The sequence below is a fragment of the Apostichopus japonicus genome, chromosome 13 (genome assembly GCF_037975245.1).
Source record: "Apostichopus japonicus isolate 1M-3 chromosome 13, ASM3797524v1, whole genome shotgun sequence".
NCBI classification, from domain to species: domain Eukaryota; kingdom Metazoa; phylum Echinodermata; class Holothuroidea; order Aspidochirotida; family Stichopodidae; genus Apostichopus; species Apostichopus japonicus.
Genome location: NC_092573.1, coordinates 8,024,131 through 8,047,289, shown reverse-complemented (window position 1 = coordinate 8,047,289; position 23,159 = coordinate 8,024,131). Strand labels below are relative to the sequence as shown.

Here is a 23,159-nt window from a genome sequence, read left to right as displayed (position 1 = left end):
CCTGTCACTGGTTACACGGTTCTGTGGCTTCTGATCGAAACCCCTCAAGAAGGGCTTACAGGGTCGCCACCAATTTAAATTCCACAGATTAGTCGTTAACGTGAAGGGCTTGTAATCCACGGGTCTGAATCCCGTTCTAGCCAATTCTTTATTTGCTCTCCAAGTTATTTATTTCGTGTGTACTGTGATATGTACTTGAAACAGTGGATTAAGGAACCCTATAACATTTAAGGTTATCTGAAAGTTATTATCTTCCATTTATTCAGGTATAAAGTCCAGCAATAAAGAAAAAGGCGAACCTTAGGAATATTTTCCACTGGGATTTTTACTAGTTATTAAAATAAAAGTATGCCAATTTTCTTACGAACGATATATATTAAAGAACAACATTAATTAGGTATACGCTCATTAGCAGAGATGTTTAAGCTTGAACAACTGCGATCTTATTTTGATTAATTTCCGTTGGCTTGATGAAAGAAATTATTCTGAAGTACTCACAAAATGGTGCTTTAAGCAACACCGGGTGTAATTAATCACTCCGTCCTAATCATCACGTGATAGTGGTTCCTGTTTTACGAAGCTCGGAGATGAGGAGTGGGTCAATTAAGTTTGGTGACATTTACTTATATTCATTCTTAGAGTTATTTCCTGATTCTATACTTCTTACGCAAATTCCAGGTAACTACGATTCAGGTACTTTTTATTATACACATCGATCTCACAGTTTGTGAGATAAACAATTTAAAGGGGTTCAACAAAACAGTTTTAGTTCGGGTTTACAAAACAAAAAACACAAATGCATCATATTGATTTGCGACATTTATTTGTATTTCTACAAATTGAGTTGATCATTTTCTCTACTTTTTACATCGTGCACTTTAATTACTAAGTACTTAGATCTTAAAGTTTATAATAACATTGTTTCATTTTTTTCATATTTTTTATTCAAATAATTGCTTATCATACCTTGTCAACTTATATTTAACTTGACCCAAGATGGTTACACAATGTTCTAAGAAACTTTAACAGTCTGGGTAAGTGTTCGTTTCGTTAGTTACACCTCTAACCATCAGACCATCCGAAAGTTACACTGTAGTGTTGAAGAGGAAGTCATCAGTCAGAGGACCAAAACCTGCTGAAGTTCCACCTTGGACATTAAACGTGTAGTTGGACCCAGGGTTCAAGCCATTTAACTCCACCTCTCGTGAAAGCGTGCTGTTCTTTTGTACCAATTTACCGTTCAATGTAAGCTGGTAGCGGTACTTAGTGATCACCCCGTTAGCATCAGGGCAAGATACTTCTAGCCATGAAAGTTTCGAAGATGTGGAAGTGGTATTTCTGAGAACGACCCCCATAGGGCTGCCAGACGGCCCTGTTGGGAGGATAATAATATTCCGATTTTGTATAAATATTTCGAAGGCGCTTGTAAATTAAGGAACTTCCCGATGGTAGACAATGCGACACTTACATTTAAGAAAGAAAAATATAAAGATATTATGGATCGTTATGTGAAACGTACTTCTTAACCTCTCACGATTTTATTGGTCTTTTCTCTGCCAGACATATTATCATTCCTCTAGGAAAGTGATCACAATAGTAACATATCGCAGAATCACAGTATCGCAATATCGCAGTTTCATAGTGTCACAATATCAAAGTTTTGTGATACAACCATTCACCAAAATTAATAAAAATATTGGTATATCTTTCAATGTTAACTGAATTCAAGACTCCTTGGAAATAGAATTTTTAAAATTCTATTTTCTCATGTTAATATATGATTTGCACGTTACAGGTACGAAGACATTTTCTTGCGATTTGCCATGATGATGTCATTTCACTCGCTAGAGATCCAGATAAATTCAAAAACCTTCACCAAATTTGCACTTGATTCTCATGGGTCTGTCAGTAGACACTGGTAAAGGTGAGTACCCGTTAATCAGTTAAAACTGATGTGTGATATAATTTCTAAACATGTGTTACATTAACGACCAGTTGTTACTGACTTGCAAACAGAAAAGTACATCCTATGCATACTGATTGACTGGACTAACCAAACTTATTTATATTGATTAACGGTCGTATCTTATTCACAGTACAATGTGATCAAGCCATGTACATTGGGTGAAATTTGAAAATTAATACCTATCGGTACATTCGTCTGCTAGTGTATTTTTGCACTAAAATACAGGCAGTGAATTTTCTGCCTGACTTCGCGAGGTGTAGGGTTTATATAAACCACTTAGTGTTCCGAAGAAGGTCATTTCTGTGCTAAAAAGTGAAAGACACGAATTTTGCCTTAGCGTGATTAAGTTTAACGATATTCAAGTTTGCCGTCTATTATCGAAACAATGTTACTTACGAAGCACGCTTGTATTATTCCAGGCAAAATCTGGGTCACTTTCTCCAAGGGTATTGACAGCTCTGAGGAAGACATGATACTCTGTGTTACCCCAGAGTGATAAATCAGACCGTCTGAATGTATAATTTCTATAATTTCTATCCAATACTATATCCGATTCATTAATGACCCGGATATTTCCGCACTTCTTTTCTCCTACAGGTTGTATGTTGATTCTGTAGGAGTCAACTTTGCAAGGGTTTTCGCGGGATGCTCGCCAGGTAGCTACCAAATCACCATTATCCTGCGGCTCAAGCATCAAATGAAAGCCTCCCCCAGGCCCTGTTAGAATGATAGGAAAGTTAAATAATCGTCATTGTCATTATCATCGTCATCGTCATTGCCATGGCCATCGTCATCGCCATAGCCATCATCATCGTCTTCGCCGTTGCCGCCGCCGCCGCCATCATCATCATCATCATCATCATCATCATCATCATCATCATCATCATCATCATCATCATCATCATCATCATCATCATCATCATCATCATCATCATCATCATCATCATCATCATCATCATCATCACTTGTAACACTGTTATATGACTTGTTGGAAATTGCTGGGATTATATTTATAGGTATTCTTTACAAAACATTCGATACATGTTCTTTTTCAGCGTTTATACCGCAAGCATACACGTTTTAAATACATCCAGCTGCTTCAGATGTTTATCCTTATGGTCTGTGATATTCCGTTATTCAAATTTTTTTACCAAATATTGAAATTCTTAACTTACTATCATCCGCCGTCTTTTGATGTGCAACACCCATTGGCCCTGCACCGAAAGTGTTGACAAATCGCGCGGTGAAAGAGTAGACTGTGCACGGAGTGAGATGATGCAAAGTGTAAGAAGGCCGAATTTTCTTCTTAGAAATTCCAATTTCTCCTTTTGTGGCATTACCACCAATGGTGTACTGCTTGAAGATACCATTCAAGTTGGTACAGTTAGGTAGAGTCCATTTGAACGTAAGTTCAGTTTTATTTACCTTTTTATCTACAGCCCAAACTCTTGGTGCTAATGATGGTGCTGTAAGGAAGAAGAAGGGGGAAAAATCCATTAAATATTTATATTTTTTATATCAGAAAGGAGAGTATCATGTTTGGATGATGTCTAGGATATACTTCGAATTTCAAAATCGACACGCACAGAATAAATATATAAGTCTGTGGAAAAATGTAAAACTTTCTTAAGCCTTATTTTTCAGTTTTGCTTAGACAATTTTTCCCGAAGGGAAAGCCAACGAAACCCGATCCAGGTGATGATCGAGGATGAATTCCGGTTATTTCAAGCCCCCTGTTTTTCTTGATTTTACAGAGAATAACGGAGAAAGACATGTTATTTGCGCACTCATTCCTGTTCGCGCGACCACCAGTTTTTATCACCTAACCAATAGACGAGAGTGTACCTCAGTATTATACCACTCTACCAATACTGAGGAAGGTTGCACTCCATTCGTCATCACTGCAGTGCATCCATGGTAAATGAAGTTTCTTGAATTTGAAAACTAGAAATACTGAGTACCATAATGTAATAGATCCAAACCAGTGGAATGGAAACAGCATCTCTAACTCTAACGTGTGCAAAATCACGTTGTGCGTGAGAATTGATTGGGAAGAATCTTTTAAGTATTGTGTTTACGAAACTTTTATCTCGGAAAATTCATTGACTTGGTGAGGCTACTGTATTTCCATAGATTAACCATAAATAACTCTCTATTGCTTGCTATATTATTGTTTTCTAATATTGCACACGGTCCTACATGTAGTACATAAAATGATGATCACGTTACCCGCAAATCTCGTTGTTAACACAATATCTGTTGGTTCCAGATCTGATGCCCCTCCTTCTACGTCAACGGCAACGTTGATTTTGTAGGTTGTAAACGGCGACAGATGTTTCATTACTAAGAACGTTTCGTTGGACTTCAAGGGTGGTTGTTCCCTGTCGATGCATTTATGACAGGCTTGATGTCGTTGTAAGGTAAACTTTAGTTTAAACCCATATACTGGGCAGAGATTTGAACTATCATTGGGGGAACCCCAACTTACGAAGAGATCACCATTGTCGAGAAAAATGAAGGATATATTACGGACGCTTCCAAGAGCTGAGGAAAAGACGAAAGACAAGAATAGACAAAGAAAGTGGAAAGAGGGGCTATTAAGATGAATAATAACTATAAGCGACAACTGAATATGTTTAAGGTGTTATCTTATATTTTAAGAACTTTAATTCTAGTAACGTAACAGATTTGAAAATATTTGCTTTATAGTTTTAAATAGGTTTGACATATTACAAGTTCAATGGGAGGGAGTCAGCCGATATTCACGAGCTAATATTTTTTTTCTTCAATATTCGACCGAAAGGCAGAAAAGAAGTGATGTGGTGTGTTGAAACTGCATTGGATCTTACATCTGGCTTATCTGAAAATATATCTAAAAAGATGCTAGGCTTGGCAGTAGAATACAAAAATTAGTTCTGTAATCAAAAATGATACATTTATCTTCTTAATTTATCATAGGAAAGACAAGAAAAAAAATGATGAGAATTCAAGGCAGTCGATGCACTCCTAAATTAAAATGTACAGGTCCAGGCATGGGCGGCGATAATGGGGGGTGGGGGTGGCGGAGGGGACATGTCCCCCCAATATTTTAGGTGGGGGGATATGGTATCTAATATCCACCCCATTTATTTGGTGGCATAGTTTTTTTTGTGGCTATAAGAGCATATTTTTTTATGATATCGCTAGTAATTTTTAAATTAGAAAATGCTTAGATGCAACTTACAAGGCCTGGGAAGTGCCAATTCCAGCGATCTGGGAGGCATTTTTGGCCAAATTTTTGTTTTTACGCTTCACGCTAACACATGGTGGCGCCACGCTTAGATAGTTTGCCTACAAGCTTCGCCCGTCCCTTGGCAAATTTCTCGCTACGCGCATGTCTAATCGTGTCACAACTTATTACTAAATATCACCAAAAACGACACAGACATTTTAACCGAGAGTAGTTTTTACTTATTGTTGAAAAAAATTAGCTAGACGGACCACGGGTGCATATCCTGGTGGGGACAGCGGGACGCGTCCCCACAATTTTTTTCAGTGGTGGAGACATGATATACCGTGCCCCCCCCCCATTTGTCTTGACCTGTATTGAACTTTGGGGCAGTTTGATCCAGCATTGTGCAAATGACATGCAGCAGTTCTTACTTTATAACATTTACCCACAGTTGTTAAATTTTGGAAGGAAACCGCATTTGCGGCAGTCTATATATTTTTTTCTGGGAGAGGACCTAGACCCATCGTACACAAAAGTCTACTTGGATTATTTGTCCCCTGATTTTTTTCTGCAGACACCCATGTGTTACTAAGCCATTAGATCTCAAATTTAAGGAGGTTTTTGAGCATTATATGGTCTTGGAAGTGTTATTTCCGGCGATCTGGGAGGTATATTTGCCCCCAAAAATATTGTACGCTACCGATGGTCGCGCTCCGCTAAGATAGTGTTGGAGAACAGATACGTGTCACCACCATTATCCAAGACTGATCTGCGCCCATGGGACGGACCGGATCCGTAATGAAATTTGGTATATATATAAAATATCACTCTCACGAACAATTTTCGAGATGTAGTTGCTACGCTCCTGCACCCAAGCAAATGTCCCCTCCCCCCAATATTTGGAACGAATCGTCGCTCCTGGGTCCAGGTTCCGTGCACACCCTTCCAAATAAGAGACGTTACATACTAATAAAGACGACTGAACACGTTTAGCGTAGGGTATTTCTAACATTCAACTTAATGGCGTTATGGCAGTACTTTGGGTATCTACGGTTCCCCTCTTCCCCTGTTGGGAGAAATACTTCACCCAAACTTGGTTAATATAGTTTCATTAACATATGTTCTTACCAGCAGCTGAAATGTTCCCATAAACCGGGCTCGAAAAAATTCCTTCGTTGTCGTCATTCACGGGTTTCACTTTACAAAAATAACTTCCGCACGCTTTCAAATCACTAAATGTGCATTGTTGCTCCGAGACCGTCCTGTTCCCAACGAGCACTGGGTTCCCTCCGTTCACTTCATAAAGCACACAGATATATCGAAAGTTTGGTCCCAACTTCTCTTCACAATTCAATCCTTTCTTCCAAGCAAACGTAAGGCTTCTCTCACTTGTAGCATTTTCCTTCAGCTCCACTTCTTCAACTATTCCTATGGGACCTGCAAAAAGGAAAGGTCGGTTACCACTTAAAGATTTCTAACCATGCAATTCTCACAGAAAACAACAACAACGAAAAGTCTTAAAGAGTTGTTCCCCAAAGGTACAGATGCATATAAGTTTACTCAATAGAAGTAATGCAAAGCATTCCAAATTAAACCATAAGATAATCATCACACGTGAGATATAAAATATTCAATTATGATTTTGCAAAAAAAAAAAAACATCTTCTCGTTTCACATAACAGATCAACGATACTAACAGCAGACCCTTTAACGCTTATCCACATGACTTCACCTTTATCACACAGACGTATGCTTTACCAACGTACGTATAAACCATCTTATGGAGCTAACATGAAACATTTAACCATACGGTGACTCACAAGACCTACGAGATTAGTAACTGAGCAGATTGATAAAGCTTTTGTGTTTAGGATACGAATGGGTCCACACATTTATGGAAATAATACATTAACAATGCAGCAACTTCAAGAAGTAACGGAATGTAAGTGATGACTTTATATCAAAGTGTTTTTATAATTGAGGTTTTTCAAGAACAGGTGATCATCATTGATCTGTCTCAATCATTGCAATCACTCAATAACATTCATCATTTCAAGCTCTGCAAAACTTGAAGCGGGTAATCTAAAATGAAGATAGGCAGAGGAGTTTGATCTTACTGGCTGCTTTCGTAGTTCCTACAGAATCTATCCATACGGGTTCTCCACTGTAGTTAAATAATGGTACCACGCTCACATAATATTCTGAGTAAGACTGCAAACCGTCCAAAATCTTCATCGTAGTTTTAACTCTGTGGATCCCCGCGGGTTGTTTTTCATTTTGCCTTTTGCAGGATAATATACCCAAAAAGTCTACCGACACACCGTACCCATCGATGGTACAGTTGTCAATATTTTCTGGAGGGTCCCAAGTAACCAGAAGTTTGCCGTCTTCGTCTAGGGTATTCACTGCTAGATTTTGAACTTCTCTAAGTCCTGTAAAGAAAGCCGACATCAAGTATTTTTTTAAACTTAAAACAGAAATGGTAGAAACAAATACAATACGATAAAAATATTAAATTAAATCAAATCAAAATTTAATGTCTTATCAGACGAGTTAGAATCGCTTATGATATTTCTATAATGAAATAACAAATCTTTAAGAAAAAAAGGATGTAACTATGATACAGTGACTTCTTTGATGTATGTTTTGGTACGGCAGAACAGAGGGTGGCCATCTATCAAAATTATCGGGGGACGTTTGGTAGGTCAAACTACGCTACGCGCCACCATGATTGGCGCGTAGCGTAATAGAGAAAATTTTGCAAAAAATGCCTCCCAAATTGCAGGAAATGGCACTTCCCGAGCCTGATAAGACACCTGCCATGCCAGAGTAGTCACATTTATCCTACTTGCCGTTATCATTATTGAAAATTATTGAAAAATATACCTCCAAGATTATCTTTTGCCATTTTTTTGTTTCTTAGTCCTACTTTTTTTTTTTGGCGCCGTGAATATTGATCCGGCGACCGGCTCCGACGCCCCTGCTCCAACAACACAACGCCTTGGCATTTTAGTCAATCAGTGTAAATTTGAAGACAGAATAGCTGCAAAATGGAGAATGTACAACCACGCTTACACCGTAAACCACACGAACTCAACGAACAGTGCGAGTGTTGTTTACATCCAGCGTTCACGATATGACGTCAGCGCGTACTTCAGCTGATTTCACTTTATTTTTACAAGGTTACGTAAAAGGTTTTATGAAATAAGAGTCATATTTTTGGTAAACAAATCCTCCAATTAGCTTTCCAATAACCTGGAATACCCCATGGCAGGACCACTTTAAAGGATGGGTTTTTACACAAAAATATTTTTGATATGTGGTGGACCGCTGTAAAACCAGTTCTATGCATCCAAATTGTGTTACTATAGCAATTTAATTTGAGAATTGATCCGTTATTCTCACACAGATATCGTTAGGTCTTAGATGAAACACAGAATTGAATGGGAAAACAGAACTTTTATGTATTTTCATAACTTGTTACTGATATGTTTCAGATCTGTCAAAGACTATTGCGTTTAACTTCATCCAAGGATAATCGGTTGTTTATATAAAGTAAACAGAAATTGTTTTGGTTGAGTAACAGAATTTATAAAACAATGAATTAACTTAAACATTAACCCTTCACTGAGGAGTTGTAGTCATTACAATTTAAGACTTTAAAAACATTGCAGATATTTGATTTCGTTAACGCTGAATGCTTTAAAAATAGGAATAGCTAGCGAAAAGATTGCTTCACTCAAATTTTCTTCATTAGACTAAATCATACGAAAACTAAAATTCTATCTAACGTCATACTTCAAAGTCTTTAAAGGCAACACGATTTCAGGTGTAAAACTATCAAAAACAGACGCAGTACTTACAGGCTTTGTTGGTTCGAATTAATTGTTTTTAGGGAAAAGAACGTTGGAATGAGGGGAGTTTTAAGGATTAAAGAGCAAGCAAAACGAACGTATCACGAAAACTTACGTTCCACATCCGTTGCAACTTTCACTTCATTGCTGAATGTTACTTCATGTTTGTTTACAACTTTGAGACGAAATCGATTGTCAGAACAGGGTTTTAGGTCCGACTTGTCGACAATTCTATCGTCGGTGCTCATTTCCTGCACAGTCTCCCATTCACCTGCATCTGTTTCCATCTGAAAGTAAACTGACACGTCTCGGCACTTCCAAGGGTCTTCATCTTCTGGAAACTGGTAGCATAATAAGTTAAAACAACAGTTTAGATCAGCAAGCTAGAGCTGCAGACGTTGATGCAAGAGTGAGCATTTGAAGTTTAGTTGTAAGTTTGTGTCATTCTGGCGAGGCTGTTTAAGTATCACACCAAATTTGTTATAACAAGTCTAACCATCATCATTTTTCTATGCGCTTGAGATTGCTGTGATGAACAACTTACTAGGAAAGTTGTCATTGATTTGGTAAATGTCACAGGTTTTAACGTTCCTTCACACACATGGCTGACTGAAGTCATCACCGAGCCATATGTGTTAAATTTTACTCCATTATTTATTACAATATCCAGGATGGAGAGGATGAGGAGAAGAAAGAAGATGAAGGGAGGAGGAACGAAGAGGATAAAGAATGGAAAGAAGGTTGCTAAGATATAAAGCAAGTAGTACAGAAACAGAGAACGATGAGGAGCTCCGGAACGGGAGTAGGATGGGAAAGTAGTTTGGACGATACAGGACAGACATCAGTCAAAATTGGGACCTCAACGTCTGCCTCCCCCAACAAAGACAAACTTTTCGTACAGGCATGGAAGAATAAACCGTAAGAAAAGGAGGATTTTAATAATTAGGAAAGGAGGGAGGTGTCAAAGGGTTGAAGAAGGAGAGCATGTAAACAATATTTGAAATATTAGAGCGATATGTTCTCCTACCGTGTAGTAAAAAGCAGCTGATCTTGAAGTGACTGTTCCTGATGTCAGATTCAACACAGGTTTGGCAGGAACTGTGATAATTGAAGGAAATTAATAGATTAAAATAACTTCAGATCTTTCCAATAGCATTCTGTCACGCCTAACAAATGACTTACTCTACATGTCCACTTCAGTCTTTCTTTAAACCATTGATGGAATTTTAAGGAGGACTTAAAAGCACAAAATGAACTGTATATATTTTAAACCGGTCGAATTACTGCTATCAATGAAGATGGTATGCATAAGATAGGACTCTTTAAGCATCAAATCATAGCCCGAGGTACTGAAAACGGGTCATATAGCCACTGATTCCAAGAAATATACCCATGGACTATTTAATGTCTTTATATAGAACTCATTGCACTACTATAGGTCGGTTATATTCCATACTACAAAACACCCAAAGCAAAACAGATGCCAGGTTAAAATTGAATAGAAATTTTTAATGCATTGATATTAAAAGAAAACTAACCTCCACAGAGTGTTGTAATTGTTTGTTGTTCAGATTGAAGCCCTCTCACTACATTGCCTTTCTCATTGCATATAACTTCAAGCCGAAAGTGATAGTCGGTGTCAGGTGAAAGCTCCTCAAATTGATGTGTCAAATTTTGACCCATGAAATGATCCACCAATTCCGTCCCTTTTTCACCATACCACAGCAAGTAAGATATTACATTGCTACTGCCTAATCCAATCAGTTTGTTCCGAGAAACTTCGATAGTGGTTGCAGTGACCCCTGTCTGGTCAACACCTTTCACCCCTTGATTATAGGAGAGTGGTGCTGGAAAACAGGTAAGCAAAGTCGTTATTTGTTGCTGTCTGGTACGAATTCATCATCATCATCATCATCATCATCATCATCATCATCATCATCATCATCATCATCATCATCATCATCATCATCATCATCATCATCATCATCATCATCATCATCATCATCATCATCATCATCATCATCATCATCATCATCATCATCATCATCATCATCATCATCATCATCATCATCATAATCCTTTAACAACATCAAAAACACAAGACTGGCGTAGTCAAGTAATGAAAATGTGTAATAATTATGTTTACTTTATTCTTTTTCCAAATATTTATGTTTTGTGTATAATTCAAATTAAGGGCATAAGTTGTTGACATTGACTATAAAGACAAATGTAAACGTAAATATCCGTAATCAATATACAATTGTCGGTGTCATTTCTATATCAAGAGTGCTGATATGTAAATCATTCATATCACCCTTCCTTGTCGGCACAACCACCCCACACCATCACCACCACCTGCTCATCGCCGTCCCTATCATACAAATCATTATTTTAACTCCAAAGAAAACAATGTTTTTAAAACTTAAAATATTCACCGTTTTGTTGGATAGTGCCTGTCATTGATACTGTTTCGCCTTCCATTAAAACTCCGGTACCATCAATACTCTCTGTGAAAGGTGTCACTGAAATATTATACTCTGCGAAGTCGTCATATAGGTCGAGTGTCAGTTCTGTCCTGTTCGTTTGCAATGGAGGGTATATCTGCGACAATAGTTCATCGTCATCACATGCTTTGTAACGGAGTAATAGGTATGTCACGTTATAAACATGGACAGGGCAAAGACCATCAGGTTGAGACCACGACACATGTAGTTTTCCTCCAGCATTGCTCACCGTTATATTTTGAACAGGGTCTAATCCTGTATGAAAAGAAAGAATTAAGAGCTTAAGGTAACAGATATTCCTCGAAAGAGTTGGAAAATAATACACTTGGACATACTTCAACACCTTTTGGTTCGCAACTGTAAAATAGTTCCATATAAGAACAAACGTTGTATTTTGACTCTCTTTTCATATAAGCCTAAGTAAAACTCTAATTCACTCATTGAAACTCGACCTTATATAATAACCTTTCGTTTTATAATGATATTCATACAGTAGTTAAAATAACCAAAGTCTCAAAACCCGTGTCAAGAGCGGTTGCAATAAGTTGTGCGTTTATCGTGTTTCTATACAATGTCATGTCATGACGTAAAAAGACACTATGTGTCAATGTGGTTTTTAACTAACTTTGAGCAAATTGATTACAATATGTTTGTAGAATTTAGATTAAAGAAACATCAACAAGTTATGATTTTCTTATTATTGATAGAGTTAACAAGCAAGAAGGCAATAACGACATTCCCTTTAAAGTACGTACATATATATATATATATATATCTATATATATATTATTGTTGTAATTTTAACAACATGTCAAGTCAACAAGGCCGCACAGCCTTGTATTTTCATAAGGCATTCCGGTTTGTAGTGATAATAAAAACAAGGCAAAAACAAAACATTATTTGAGGAAGAATCACTCTAAGCTTGTTTTTTTTTATACTTCGATAGCAAAATAACTATATTTTGTTTTTCGTTGGAGTAGAAATGTTACACGTAGGCTAAGGTACTGGCTTAATAACTTTAGTTGATGAATTAGGTGACCGTCATCTCTCATGCTAGGCCCTACACTGGGGGACGGTCGGGTGGATGGGTAGAGGGACACGAGGGAAAGGAAGTGGAAATATGTGTGAAAACACACACCCACACACACAACCATATATATATATATATATATATATATATATATATATATATATATATATATATATATATATATGTCTGTGTATATGTATATATGTCTGTGCGTGTATATATATATGTGTGTATATATACATATACATTTATATGCATATATATATATATATATATATATATATTTAGAATAATAAAATGATACGCTTACTAAAGACATGAAGAGTGCTCTATAAAACAATGTTTAGTTGTAGAGCTGTATATGAATTAAGACAGGTTAAGTCCATTTAGAATGTGTTCATTTTTGTTTTCGCTACTTTTTTGGGGGTAAAATTTCATCAAATCAAGATATGTTCAATAAAGCCACCCTGCCTACCGACAAACGTTCGATCACCGTGCCTACTTCTATAGTCTAAACCACCAAGAAACTATACCGAAGAACCTTCCAATACCTGTATTTGTAGAGAAAAAACATGCCCTGGCGTTTTTTTTAACAAAGCAGTAACATAACCAAAAGATGTGAACTCTGCCTTTCGTAGAAAATATTCATTATGTGTACACCAGATCAGGCAGCGCTCAACAAGCGCCTGGAATTTATTTCTACTTGCAGACACTCAAGAAAATTCCCACTCATTCCTTAATGTATGGCAGTGTGCTCCTCTGCATGTTTACACCTCCCATTAATAGTACTGAAGTACCGATTGGTACCGATTGTTAGCTGGTTAGCTGGCTATTGACGCTGACTGTATGCCCAGAGGTTCGAAACCGGTAAGGAAAGTCGTAATTCCACTGTAGGCGTTTGCCACCTGTATCGAACAATACTAGTTATATTTTTGGTGACATATTTTGCCTTACTCTAGAGATCAAACATGATGCTGACCAACTCGAAATCATTTGTGATTCCTAAAGCCGGATCTCGAAAGAGAAACTTTGAACAGACTTTATGTTAATGAAATGGAGGTAACGACAAAGGCAAAGGAATATATATAATTGAAATCGTAATGAGTTGTAAAATCAAGAACAGTTAAAAACTTCCAGCCTCAACCTGGATTCGAACCCGGGCCTCCCGCTTTGTACGCGGACACCCTAACCACTAGGCTATGGACGCTGACTGTATGTCCAAAGGTTCGAAACCGACAAGGAAGGTCGTTATTCCACTGTAGGCGTTTGTCACCTGTTTCGAACAATACTAGTTATGTTTAGGTGGTATATTTGCCTTACTCTAGGGGTCAAACATGATGCTAACTTACTCGAAATCATTTGTGAATCCTAAAGCCAGATCTCGGAAGAGATACTTTGAACAGACTTTATGTTTATTAAAAAGAGGTAAACGACAAAGACAAATGAATATATACAATTGGAATCGTAATGAGTTGGTAATATATACATTATATATATATATATATATATATATATATATATATATATATATATATATATATATATCATATATGTTTGGACTGGCTGTTTCACTGTCGCGCGCGTGTACATGCGTAAGGTAAAAATTGCTAGGATCCGCCCACTTCATTGTTAAATCGTGCTTAGCAGGAATTAATTTTTTTTCTCGGGATCGGCCTGTGAATTGGCGCGGTTGAGGTAATCGTTCGTATTTAAGGTGGCATACTCCTCTTAGAGTCTATATCCATCGGCTCGATTGTTCTCCTTCAGGAAAAGTGCCAAAAAGCAGCAGGAGAACATCTTTTTTGACCTGTTGTCAATCATGATCTAGTTTTGTGCGGCTTGCATGTTAAATAGCATGAATGGATGTACATGTGGTGAGAAAATTGGGTCAATTGAGGCAATTTTTGACCCATTTGGGCTCCCTAGGAGCAGTGTAGAAAAATTGTTTACTACTGAGTGAAGCGGTTCGTTTACAAGCAACGAAAACTTCCGGTTCGAATAGCAAAAAATCTGCGCGGTCATGGTAAAAAAAATGATAGTTACATGAAAGGTCAAATTGTCAGCTATCCGGTGATGGATAGCGTTTTGCTAGTGAAAACTTCTATCTAGACTTAGAGACCACATTACTTTTGTGATTTAGTGTGTAAGTCAATGGGGCTTTTAATGGGCGAATGCTACCACAAACAAGTTCTTGTTGCAACTCACGTAACAAAGATGTTGGACATTATAATACAGGGCAGAAGTGTGATAGATTACGTTCAAACATTTAGTTCTCAAATATTGACTGCCTTGCCAAATTTGCCCCTAAAAGATTCACGAACTGGAGAACAATTTTGAATTTTAAAACAAAGATTCACTCTGGTAAATGCCAAGTGGTATGTTTCACAATTAAGTGTTCGAGTCACCGGCTTCCAATTTTAGGGTTTCGCGGACAAAAGTGGTGTTGACCGTTAACTAACTTAAAGGCATTGAAGACTCGCCCCAAACCACGTGCGGCCATCTGCCAGCAAGTGACGTTTTGTTGCCTACAAAATGCAGATAGTAAAGAAACGTGATACCTTGTCATCATTTATCTAGGCCTGAGATTTCCATCGCTGCTATAAACACTGTGCTGTGGGTAATGACCGTAGCTGCATGTACTGAATGTGCACTGTAGTGTCTAATTACTGACGGTAATTCAATCAATAATGGCGAGAGGTTTTCCTGTCCAATCAAAATGAATTTTACAAATGTTTTAGGGAGAGATATGGAAACTATATCACCAATTCAATGATTTGGACAATGACAAGGGGTAAGGTTTTTACCACGTTTTTTTAGTTGCTATGGGCCCGAGATCAACAAAAGATCTGCGTTTCCAATAGGATAATCATAGAGTCAATTATGTTTTATCTGGACATTGACGAAGCCTATTCTCAAGATATTGGAATGAGACTTATAACCATTGAAAGAGAGAGGTTTAAATTATTCAATGGTGAATGAGATGCGTTGATTTAGCTATATGCTTGGACACGAAATACTACATAAGAGTGAATCACACAGTTAAGGGCGTGAACCAAACACTTATAAACCAAACATTCCCATAGGTTGACAAAGTGCCAGCCAGGTGGTGCAAACATTGCAAACAACTTAACAAGTAATTTTAATATTCATTAAATTTTCTAGGCCAAGTAAGAATAAAAATAATTGCTCGTCTTGGCTTTTTGAGAAAGGCAGGATGGGGCTAATTTTCTAGTGAAATAAACTAAGCTGAAATTCGGCTGAAGTAACCTACAACTTTAGCACAATGAAAAGTTAGTTTTTATATTTTAATTACCACAAGAAAATGCTAAACTGCTTATTGCAGAAATTGGTAACATAATTACATCAGTAGTTTTAAATCCAGAAACATAGTTTAAAAACAAATGAAATGACATTGAACACACAAGCCAACAGCTAGGGTCCTCACTACAGACGGGCTATTATTGTAAGTTGATCGGAAGCCTAGCCTCACGGAAAGCGCGCATAAGCCAACTTTTTGATGAACTGTACATGTAATGGTTCCTCCTTTTTGGTTCCAATGCCACAGGCAGCTGGATCATATGTTGCCAATTTGCGCGCCAGAGGCAGAACATTTTTAAATATTGCTTACTCACCTACCATACTTGCACGATTTGTGTCTCTTTTATTAATAGCCAGACAATGAGAGGAGAAATTATTTGGAACCCTGTGATACTAGATGTAGAGGATACTGTAACATTGGCAAAATACTAACAAGATGTGAAAAGAATTACAAGAAAGCAGTACCGGATGTTTACGAGAGTACATCAAATCTAATGCACAATTGCAGATGTAGGAGCAATGAGTTTAACGGGTTAACAACCTAAGAGTTACACAACAAATTCAAAAGAGCATTGCCTGAATATCAACTTACATTGTTAACTTTGTAAAAATGTCAAAGAAAATCATCAGATACAGTGTGGGCTTGTCTGGAACTATGTTAAAACAGCACAAGAGATGGTTCTTAATTGACCGATATGAAATCAGCTGCGGCACTTCTAATACTGGCCCAGACGCCAAACCTATACCTACACTTGTAGTAAGCAAGTCACTGATCACATTATCAAACTACTCTTTTTTATATGAATATTGGCTAGAGATGACATTGTTGAAGCCTCTGCATCGAACCGTTCCGTGGCTGTCGTGGAAGAGTAAAGTCCAAACCATGTAATATGATCATTGGAGAGCAGCAAAGCCTCATGGATACTCATTCGGTAGGAGGGGCTGGATGTTCCCTCTTGAAGTCTCATTACTCTTGTAACCTAACAAACCCTTAAGGGGCCAGAGACACCTACACCGTGATCCAAACAATTCTTATGGGCATAGCTGACAGACAGAAAACACCACGAAAGGTAATATCCTTTATCAGGAAAATAAAGAAGTAAAACTTACTATCCTTTTGAGTACTTTTAATATATCCAGTACTGGCTGTGAGAGCCTAAATTATTGGTTTGCACCCGATACTCATAGCTAGTACAGTAACTACTGTTCATGTTCCACAACCGTACTAGCTATGAGTATCGGGTGTTGTTTTACATAGGCTTATAACATTATTTTCATATGATGGTATTATGTTAAGAGAAACGTTTATATTTGTAATTATTGCTGTTCAGTATTATTTTACTTTATCAATTAAGGGCTACAGTTATTTATTTTATTTTATGTGGGACAATGGCCATCCAGGAGGTATAATATTGTTATAAATAATAACTTCAGCCTCTGTACTGGTTAATATGAAGAGAAAACATATATTCCAATCTACAATTTAATGCTCATAAAAAAAAACTGGTCAATCATTTACATACAGGAATTGGTGGACAAAGATACAATTTGTAGGGTTATGAAATAGGTATTTGCAGTTGATTCTGTCATAACGCCTTACAGACTGTCATGCTCAGCAATTATTGGGTTAGCAATTATCCCCATTGACTGATAGGCATATAAAACAAAATGTTATTTCCTATGTTGACAAAATGAGTGAAACGACCAATTCATTTACCTTTGAGAACTTACAAAAAAAAAATCCAATATTGGTTGTGATATCCTACACTATTTGTTTTACTACCATTATTCTTAAATGGTGGCAATATGTTAACAGAATAATTACATGTTAGTGGTATTGTTCAGTATAATCTAACTATCTATAATAGCTACACTAGTTTATTTTATGTGCGACAATGAGCATCCAGGTGGCAAAAATTGTTTTTTAGTGTAGTTCCGCATCTGTAAGATATATTGCAAGAGAATTTTGTTTCTCCAAACTACAATTCATTGCTCAGAAACCAAACCTCGTATTAAGCATTTTTTTGTTTACATTCACTGATATGGGGTCGACAAATGTACAATTTGGGTTATGATATAAATTCATTGTAGTTAATATTATCGTAGACGACAGAAATGTTAATCAAATGCTGGTTTCGCAATCACCAATATTTGCTTATGATAACTTACATTATTGGTTTTACTTATCATTTTCTTACTTGAGGAATCATGATAACAGAAATGTTTACATGTTAATTTTGTTATTCAGTATGTTTAGGGGAAGGGGTCAAACGGAAGGAGACAGTTTAATTATTGGGGGCTTAGATAGGATGCTTGCCTGTGGAGTGGTTCCCATTCCGATTGCATTATATTTTATAATGGAGGGTACATATTTATGCCAGCATTTTGTATGTAAAATTCATCAAGTTTTGATTGAACAGTTGTAGGCAATAAACTGCAGTTTTCGAGAACAAAAAAATACCTGAAGGTAAGGTAGAGGTTACCCTTCTTTTTAGGATGCAACTTCTGTTGCCACCAAATTTTGGGGTAAACTCAAATTTACCAATTTTTAAGTGAAATGTTAATTTTCCTTCTTGTGAGGAAGCCTTCATTTTACCCTGTGTTGAAATCTGACATTACACCATTGCAGCCTGGTTACACCCACTTTTTGAGAAAAAGTGGTCTCATTTCTTTTACAGTGTATTTGCACTCGCGCGTAGAGCCTTGTACTCCTTTCCGTACTAACACGAAGTTGAGTTACGATTGTAAACATGTATTCCTACAGTTGTACTCGTTTTTCAAGTTTGTCATACACTAAAGTGATTAAAGTAAAAAACATGCAGATTGATTTATTAAAGGACAGCTGTACGGTGTTATAATAACTTACCTTCACACAATGTCGTGACAGCTTGTTTGTTTGAAGATGATGTAATCTTAGAGACAGACAAAGGATCTATATAGAAAAGAAAGGAGTTGCAGACAATAGACTGGATTCTTATTTTGTTTTTATATATATATATATAAATATCACATTCAGCAAAAAAATATCAACACAGAGGTTGTCAAATGAAGGGAGTGGACGGGCGGGGTGAAGATGATACAACTTGATAAAGTTCATTTTCCAAAAAAGCTGAAGATAACTTAAGTCATCATCACCGTTTCGCAGGTGAGATTCGGTTTAAAGAAGGGCAGTGGAGGAGACGTGTGTACACTGTTTTATTAATGTGATCTTGTCTTGCAGTTTGGCATTTAGGAACACTGTCGTAGTCTGCTTGTTGTGGTCTTTGGTTGTTTCTATCAATGTTTGGCGAGAAAGCTTTATGTCTCTAATTCCCCTGAAATAGATGAGGGTTTGGTTCTTTAATGTACAGTCGTCCTTTTCTGGGTGGGGGGGGGTGGCGCGTGAAGAGGGATGTAGTAAGGACTAGATAGGGAGGATGGATCGATTGCTTTCTTTGCCTTTTGTTAGTATCTATCACATTAGCGTTTAATTAATGACATCCAGGGTTGAGATAGAGAGAGATTTATTGAGCGGATCACAAGATGCGTTAGTATCAATTTTGTTAAGATGGTTGAAATTAAGCCATTAATAATGATAATCCCTTGCAGAATTTCTTAAGAGAAGAAATTGCGTTTTCAGAACCCGTGGCACCTACTGAAGGGTGCCCCAGAATGTCAAGAAGCTGAATTCACAAAATGGGTAAAATCAGAAAGAAATGAATTTAGACATAACATGACATAGTATCGAAATTTCATCAATATTACCAAAAGCATGATTTTAGGATCCATTGCCTGCATCGCCTCTCCTCCACTCCCGCGAAATGATCAAATTTCTCGTAGAGAAAGCTTGCTCAGAGTTGAAAATGAACGAGAGTTAAATGTTGACGATGAAAGCTAAGTTCCATTCTGTTCCTTCTTATTTGGTGTCTAATGAAAGAATGTGGCTGCAATGGGAGGGAGGGGAAGGAGGGGGGGGGTGAGAAAGCTGCAATACGTCCAACTTACCCGAGCTGCACGAACCAATACCCTGCAGACGACATGGCAAATTCGACGGAAGGGTGACGGGGCATGCGACATTCGACCCTTTTCCCGATCTGGCGCAGCTCTTTGATGCAATTCGAATAACGCCTCTCGATCCTCTTAATTGGAAACGCCGTGATGACCCTAAGTGGCTCCGAGTGTAAGCAAGCGGTGTTTGAAGAACAAATACTTTTCTTCCATTCTCCCATATAGGATCATCTGGATTTTGTGCCTGAATCCGTCCTCCAAACACAAGAGGACTTTTAGCAGGGCAATCTAGAGAAAGATGAAATAGATATCCATTGTTATTGATGATTATTGACTAAACTATACAGCGAAGGAATTCGACATTTATCCTCAGATTTGATAAAAGCTATTTGTCTAACATGATGTGATGTTTGCGCTAAGATATAAGAAATTGCACCAGACCAAGACCGCATGCAACAGTTAACCAGCATAAATGTTCCGGAAATAAACGGTCATAGTTTCAGAGTAGTTTAAAATTAGGAAAAGAGCAAAAGAAAAAAAAGTCTAGAACTGGATCGAACCAGTAACCTAAGGGATACAAGCCATGTGATCAATCAGTTGTGCTATCCAGCTCTTAGTTGTTAGCCATTCCCAGGGCCTCATCAAAGAAATGGCAGAAGGGATCACCACTTACTATTTTGGATAGATAGCTGAGTTGAAATTCTGAGGTCACTGGCCAAACATTGCTTTTCCACTGTTTATAATTTCCCAGTGTGTATTTTCGCTTCAGTTACTTACGTAGTTTTGAGAATAATGGCATTCTCTTATTAAGCCATTGTTTTACATAAGTACAAATACGGAAACATAACGACACCATTCAAAATGTTATCCTGACGTGTTAGCGGAATTGAATGCTGTACCGGAATTTGGACAAAAGAACTCGTCACGTTAGCAGATATTGCTTCCTCACAAGTTAATGCATAAATAAGAAAAGATGATCGAATTCCTGTAATTAGTTAGATGAGTCTGTGTTATATTCGTACATGTAACGTAAAGAGGAAAAAAGTATGATTTTCCATTCTTAGTCTGAAGTAAAAGCGGATAAGACATTGGTTGAGTCGTGTTGCGTGGCGGGGGGGGGGGGGGGGGTTACGCATGGCCCGGTCTTTCGTCGAATTTTATTTGTAGTAAGACGCCAGTATACGCAGCCCACTGCTTCATCCTATCCCAGCTTCATATGAACCAATGTGCAGTTCCTAATTGACTTGGAGAAACCCAGTTTTGAATGTTATTATGAACCTCATTATATCTTTAAGTCGTTTAAATATACAACATTAGTAAGTTGACTTTATGCATTGATATACAATTTATCCTGTTTTCTGGTTTCTGCGTTGTGTGATGATATCATGAAAGTCCCCCCCCCCCCCCTCCTTAACTCAGAAAAATCTCTGATATAACCTAGTCCAATGATTTATAGATTCATGTCGTACATTTGTTGAGTAAATAGTTAAGTTTCGTTATAGAGCTCATGGCAGACGATCGCAACTTCGAAATATTCACCACCTGCTAAAGCAGACCATACATGCTTTAAGTAAATTCTTCTTGCAAATTTTGAGACTTCAACAACTGTATTTCTTTACAGTAATTATGCAATCAATTACATCTTTTTGTAACTGTTTGCAATAAACACTTCAGTGAATCATGTGAAAATTGACTTATTCAAATTCGTTTTTCTAACTTAGCTCAAATTTTTTTCTCCAAAGGTTTTCTTCAAAAATAAAATCCCCGCAAGACTACCATACAGTGACCCATCTAAGATTTCTAGGAAGATGAGGGCCCAGACCGTGCACATATTTGTAAATACCGTTTAGTATACTGTTTTAAATACTGTTTTAGACTGCCATGACAAAAATATCGACTTAGTTTGACATCTGTCTTCTGTTAGAAACATAACACCATGTGGAACTTCTTGCCATGCACATTATCATATACATTTCATGACAAAATGTTTACACAACATTTATTAAAGATTAAAAATAAGGTCTTTGGTATAATTTGTGAAAAATGCGAAAATTATTTGTCACTATAACTTTATCAAAAAGCAACACAGTGAAGATATCTTAATTCACTTTGCACGAGTCTTGGGTTTTCGAAAATTCAGTAATCTAGCTCTTGTTTTCAAGGAAAGTTGTTTTTTTTATTGCTGCTATATGCGCATAGGGATTTACAAATAACAAATCAGACAAATACGCAAGATGAAATGTTCTTAGCATGCTTCGCATGAGACCTTTATTTTGTTTGCAGGGTTCTGGTGAAATGTCCCTTTCTCTTATTCTCGTTACGTTATAAAGATATATAATGATACAGTTTGATTGCCAATTGAGTTTAATAATATTATCAATGAAATGCACGAGAGAAAGCATGTCTGTCGGTATGATTAGCAGGGAATTCGGTGGCATTGCGAAAATTATTTGTCACTATAATTCATCAAAAAGCAACACAGTGAAGATATCTTAACTCACTTTGCACGAGTCTTGACATTTTGTAATGTTTTTCTCACGCACCTCTACCCAGGTATTAATTTATGTATCTATCTACAGTTGCCAACCCCACCCCACCCACTTGCTTCCATAGAGAATATCTGTATCTGCCACTGGTTTAGGTTTATGTCGAACATTTTGTTCCTCGATTAAGATCAGACAAAGTCTCATGATGTCCACAGAACACTGGTTTAGACTGCCATGACAAAAATATCGACTTAGTTTGACATGTGTCCTCTATTACAAACATAAAACCCTGTGGAACTTCTTGCCATGCACATTATCATATCAGTTCATGACAAAATGTTTACACAACATTTATTAAAGATTAAAATTAAGGTCTTTGGTATAACTTTTTGATCTTATAGTTGGCGAGATTTCGAATATTCAGTAATCTAGCTCTTGTTTTTCAAGGAAATTTGTTTTTTTGCTGTTATAGGCGCATAGCGATTTACAAATCAGACAAATACGCAAGATTGAAATGTTCTTAGCATGCTTCGCATGAGACCTGTCAAACAATTCTTTATTTTGTTTGCAGGTTTCTGGTGAAATGTCCCTTTCTCTTATTCTCGTAACGTTATAATGATATATAATGATACAGTTTGATTGCCAATTGAGGTTAATAATATTATCAATGAAATGCACGAGAGGAAGCATAGCTGTCGATATGGTTACCAGGGAATTCGGTTAGGGGAGGTGGCATTGCGAAAATTATTTTTCACTATAACTTTATCAAAAAGCAACACAGTGAAGATATCTTAACTAACTTT

General features: G+C 37.1%; 2 protein-coding genes across 3 annotated transcripts in view; both read right to left on the bottom strand.

The window, feature by feature from the left end:
- Positions 1-23,159, bottom strand: part of LOC139978215 (phosphatidylinositol phosphatase PTPRQ-like) — a 60,435-nt gene that overhangs the window by 32,676 nt on the left and 4,600 nt on the right. The window contains exon 2 of one of the 2 annotated variants that reach the window (XM_071988170.1): positions 19,868-20,158. The exons of the other annotated variant lie outside the window; for it this stretch is intronic. Within the exon in view, the coding sequence (XP_071844271.1) occupies positions 19,868-20,158 (291 nt within the window). The remainder of the gene's footprint in view (positions 1-19,867; positions 20,159-23,159) is intronic. 2 annotated transcript variants of the gene reach the window in all.
- LOC139978220 (receptor-type tyrosine-protein phosphatase F-like) lies at positions 916-7,450 on the bottom strand. Its single transcript, XM_071988181.1, has 6 exons — positions 7,295-7,450; positions 6,306-6,614; positions 4,196-4,510; positions 3,142-3,432; positions 2,363-2,683; positions 916-1,372 (listed from the first exon to the last, which is right to left on the bottom strand). The coding sequence occupies exons 1-6, from the start codon at positions 7,410-7,412 to the stop codon at positions 1,086-1,088; spliced, it is 1,641 nt and encodes a 546-aa protein (XP_071844282.1). The 5' UTR covers positions 7,413-7,450; the 3' UTR covers positions 916-1,085.

Excerpts from the sequence above, each read along its gene's own strand:
- LOC139978220 (XM_071988181.1), bottom strand. The coding sequence starts at position 7,412 with ATGAAGATTTTGGACGGTTTGCAGTCTTACTCAGAATATTATGTGAGC. Across the intron at positions 4,511-6,305 it reads TGGGAACATTTCAGCTGCTG|CTCTTGGAAGCGTCCGTAAT; the intron begins GTAAGAACATAT and ends TCTTTTCCTCAG. Across the intron at positions 3,433-4,195 it reads GTTAACAACGAGATTTGCGG|CACCATCATTAGCACCAAGA; the intron begins GTAACGTGATCA and ends TCTTCCTTACAG.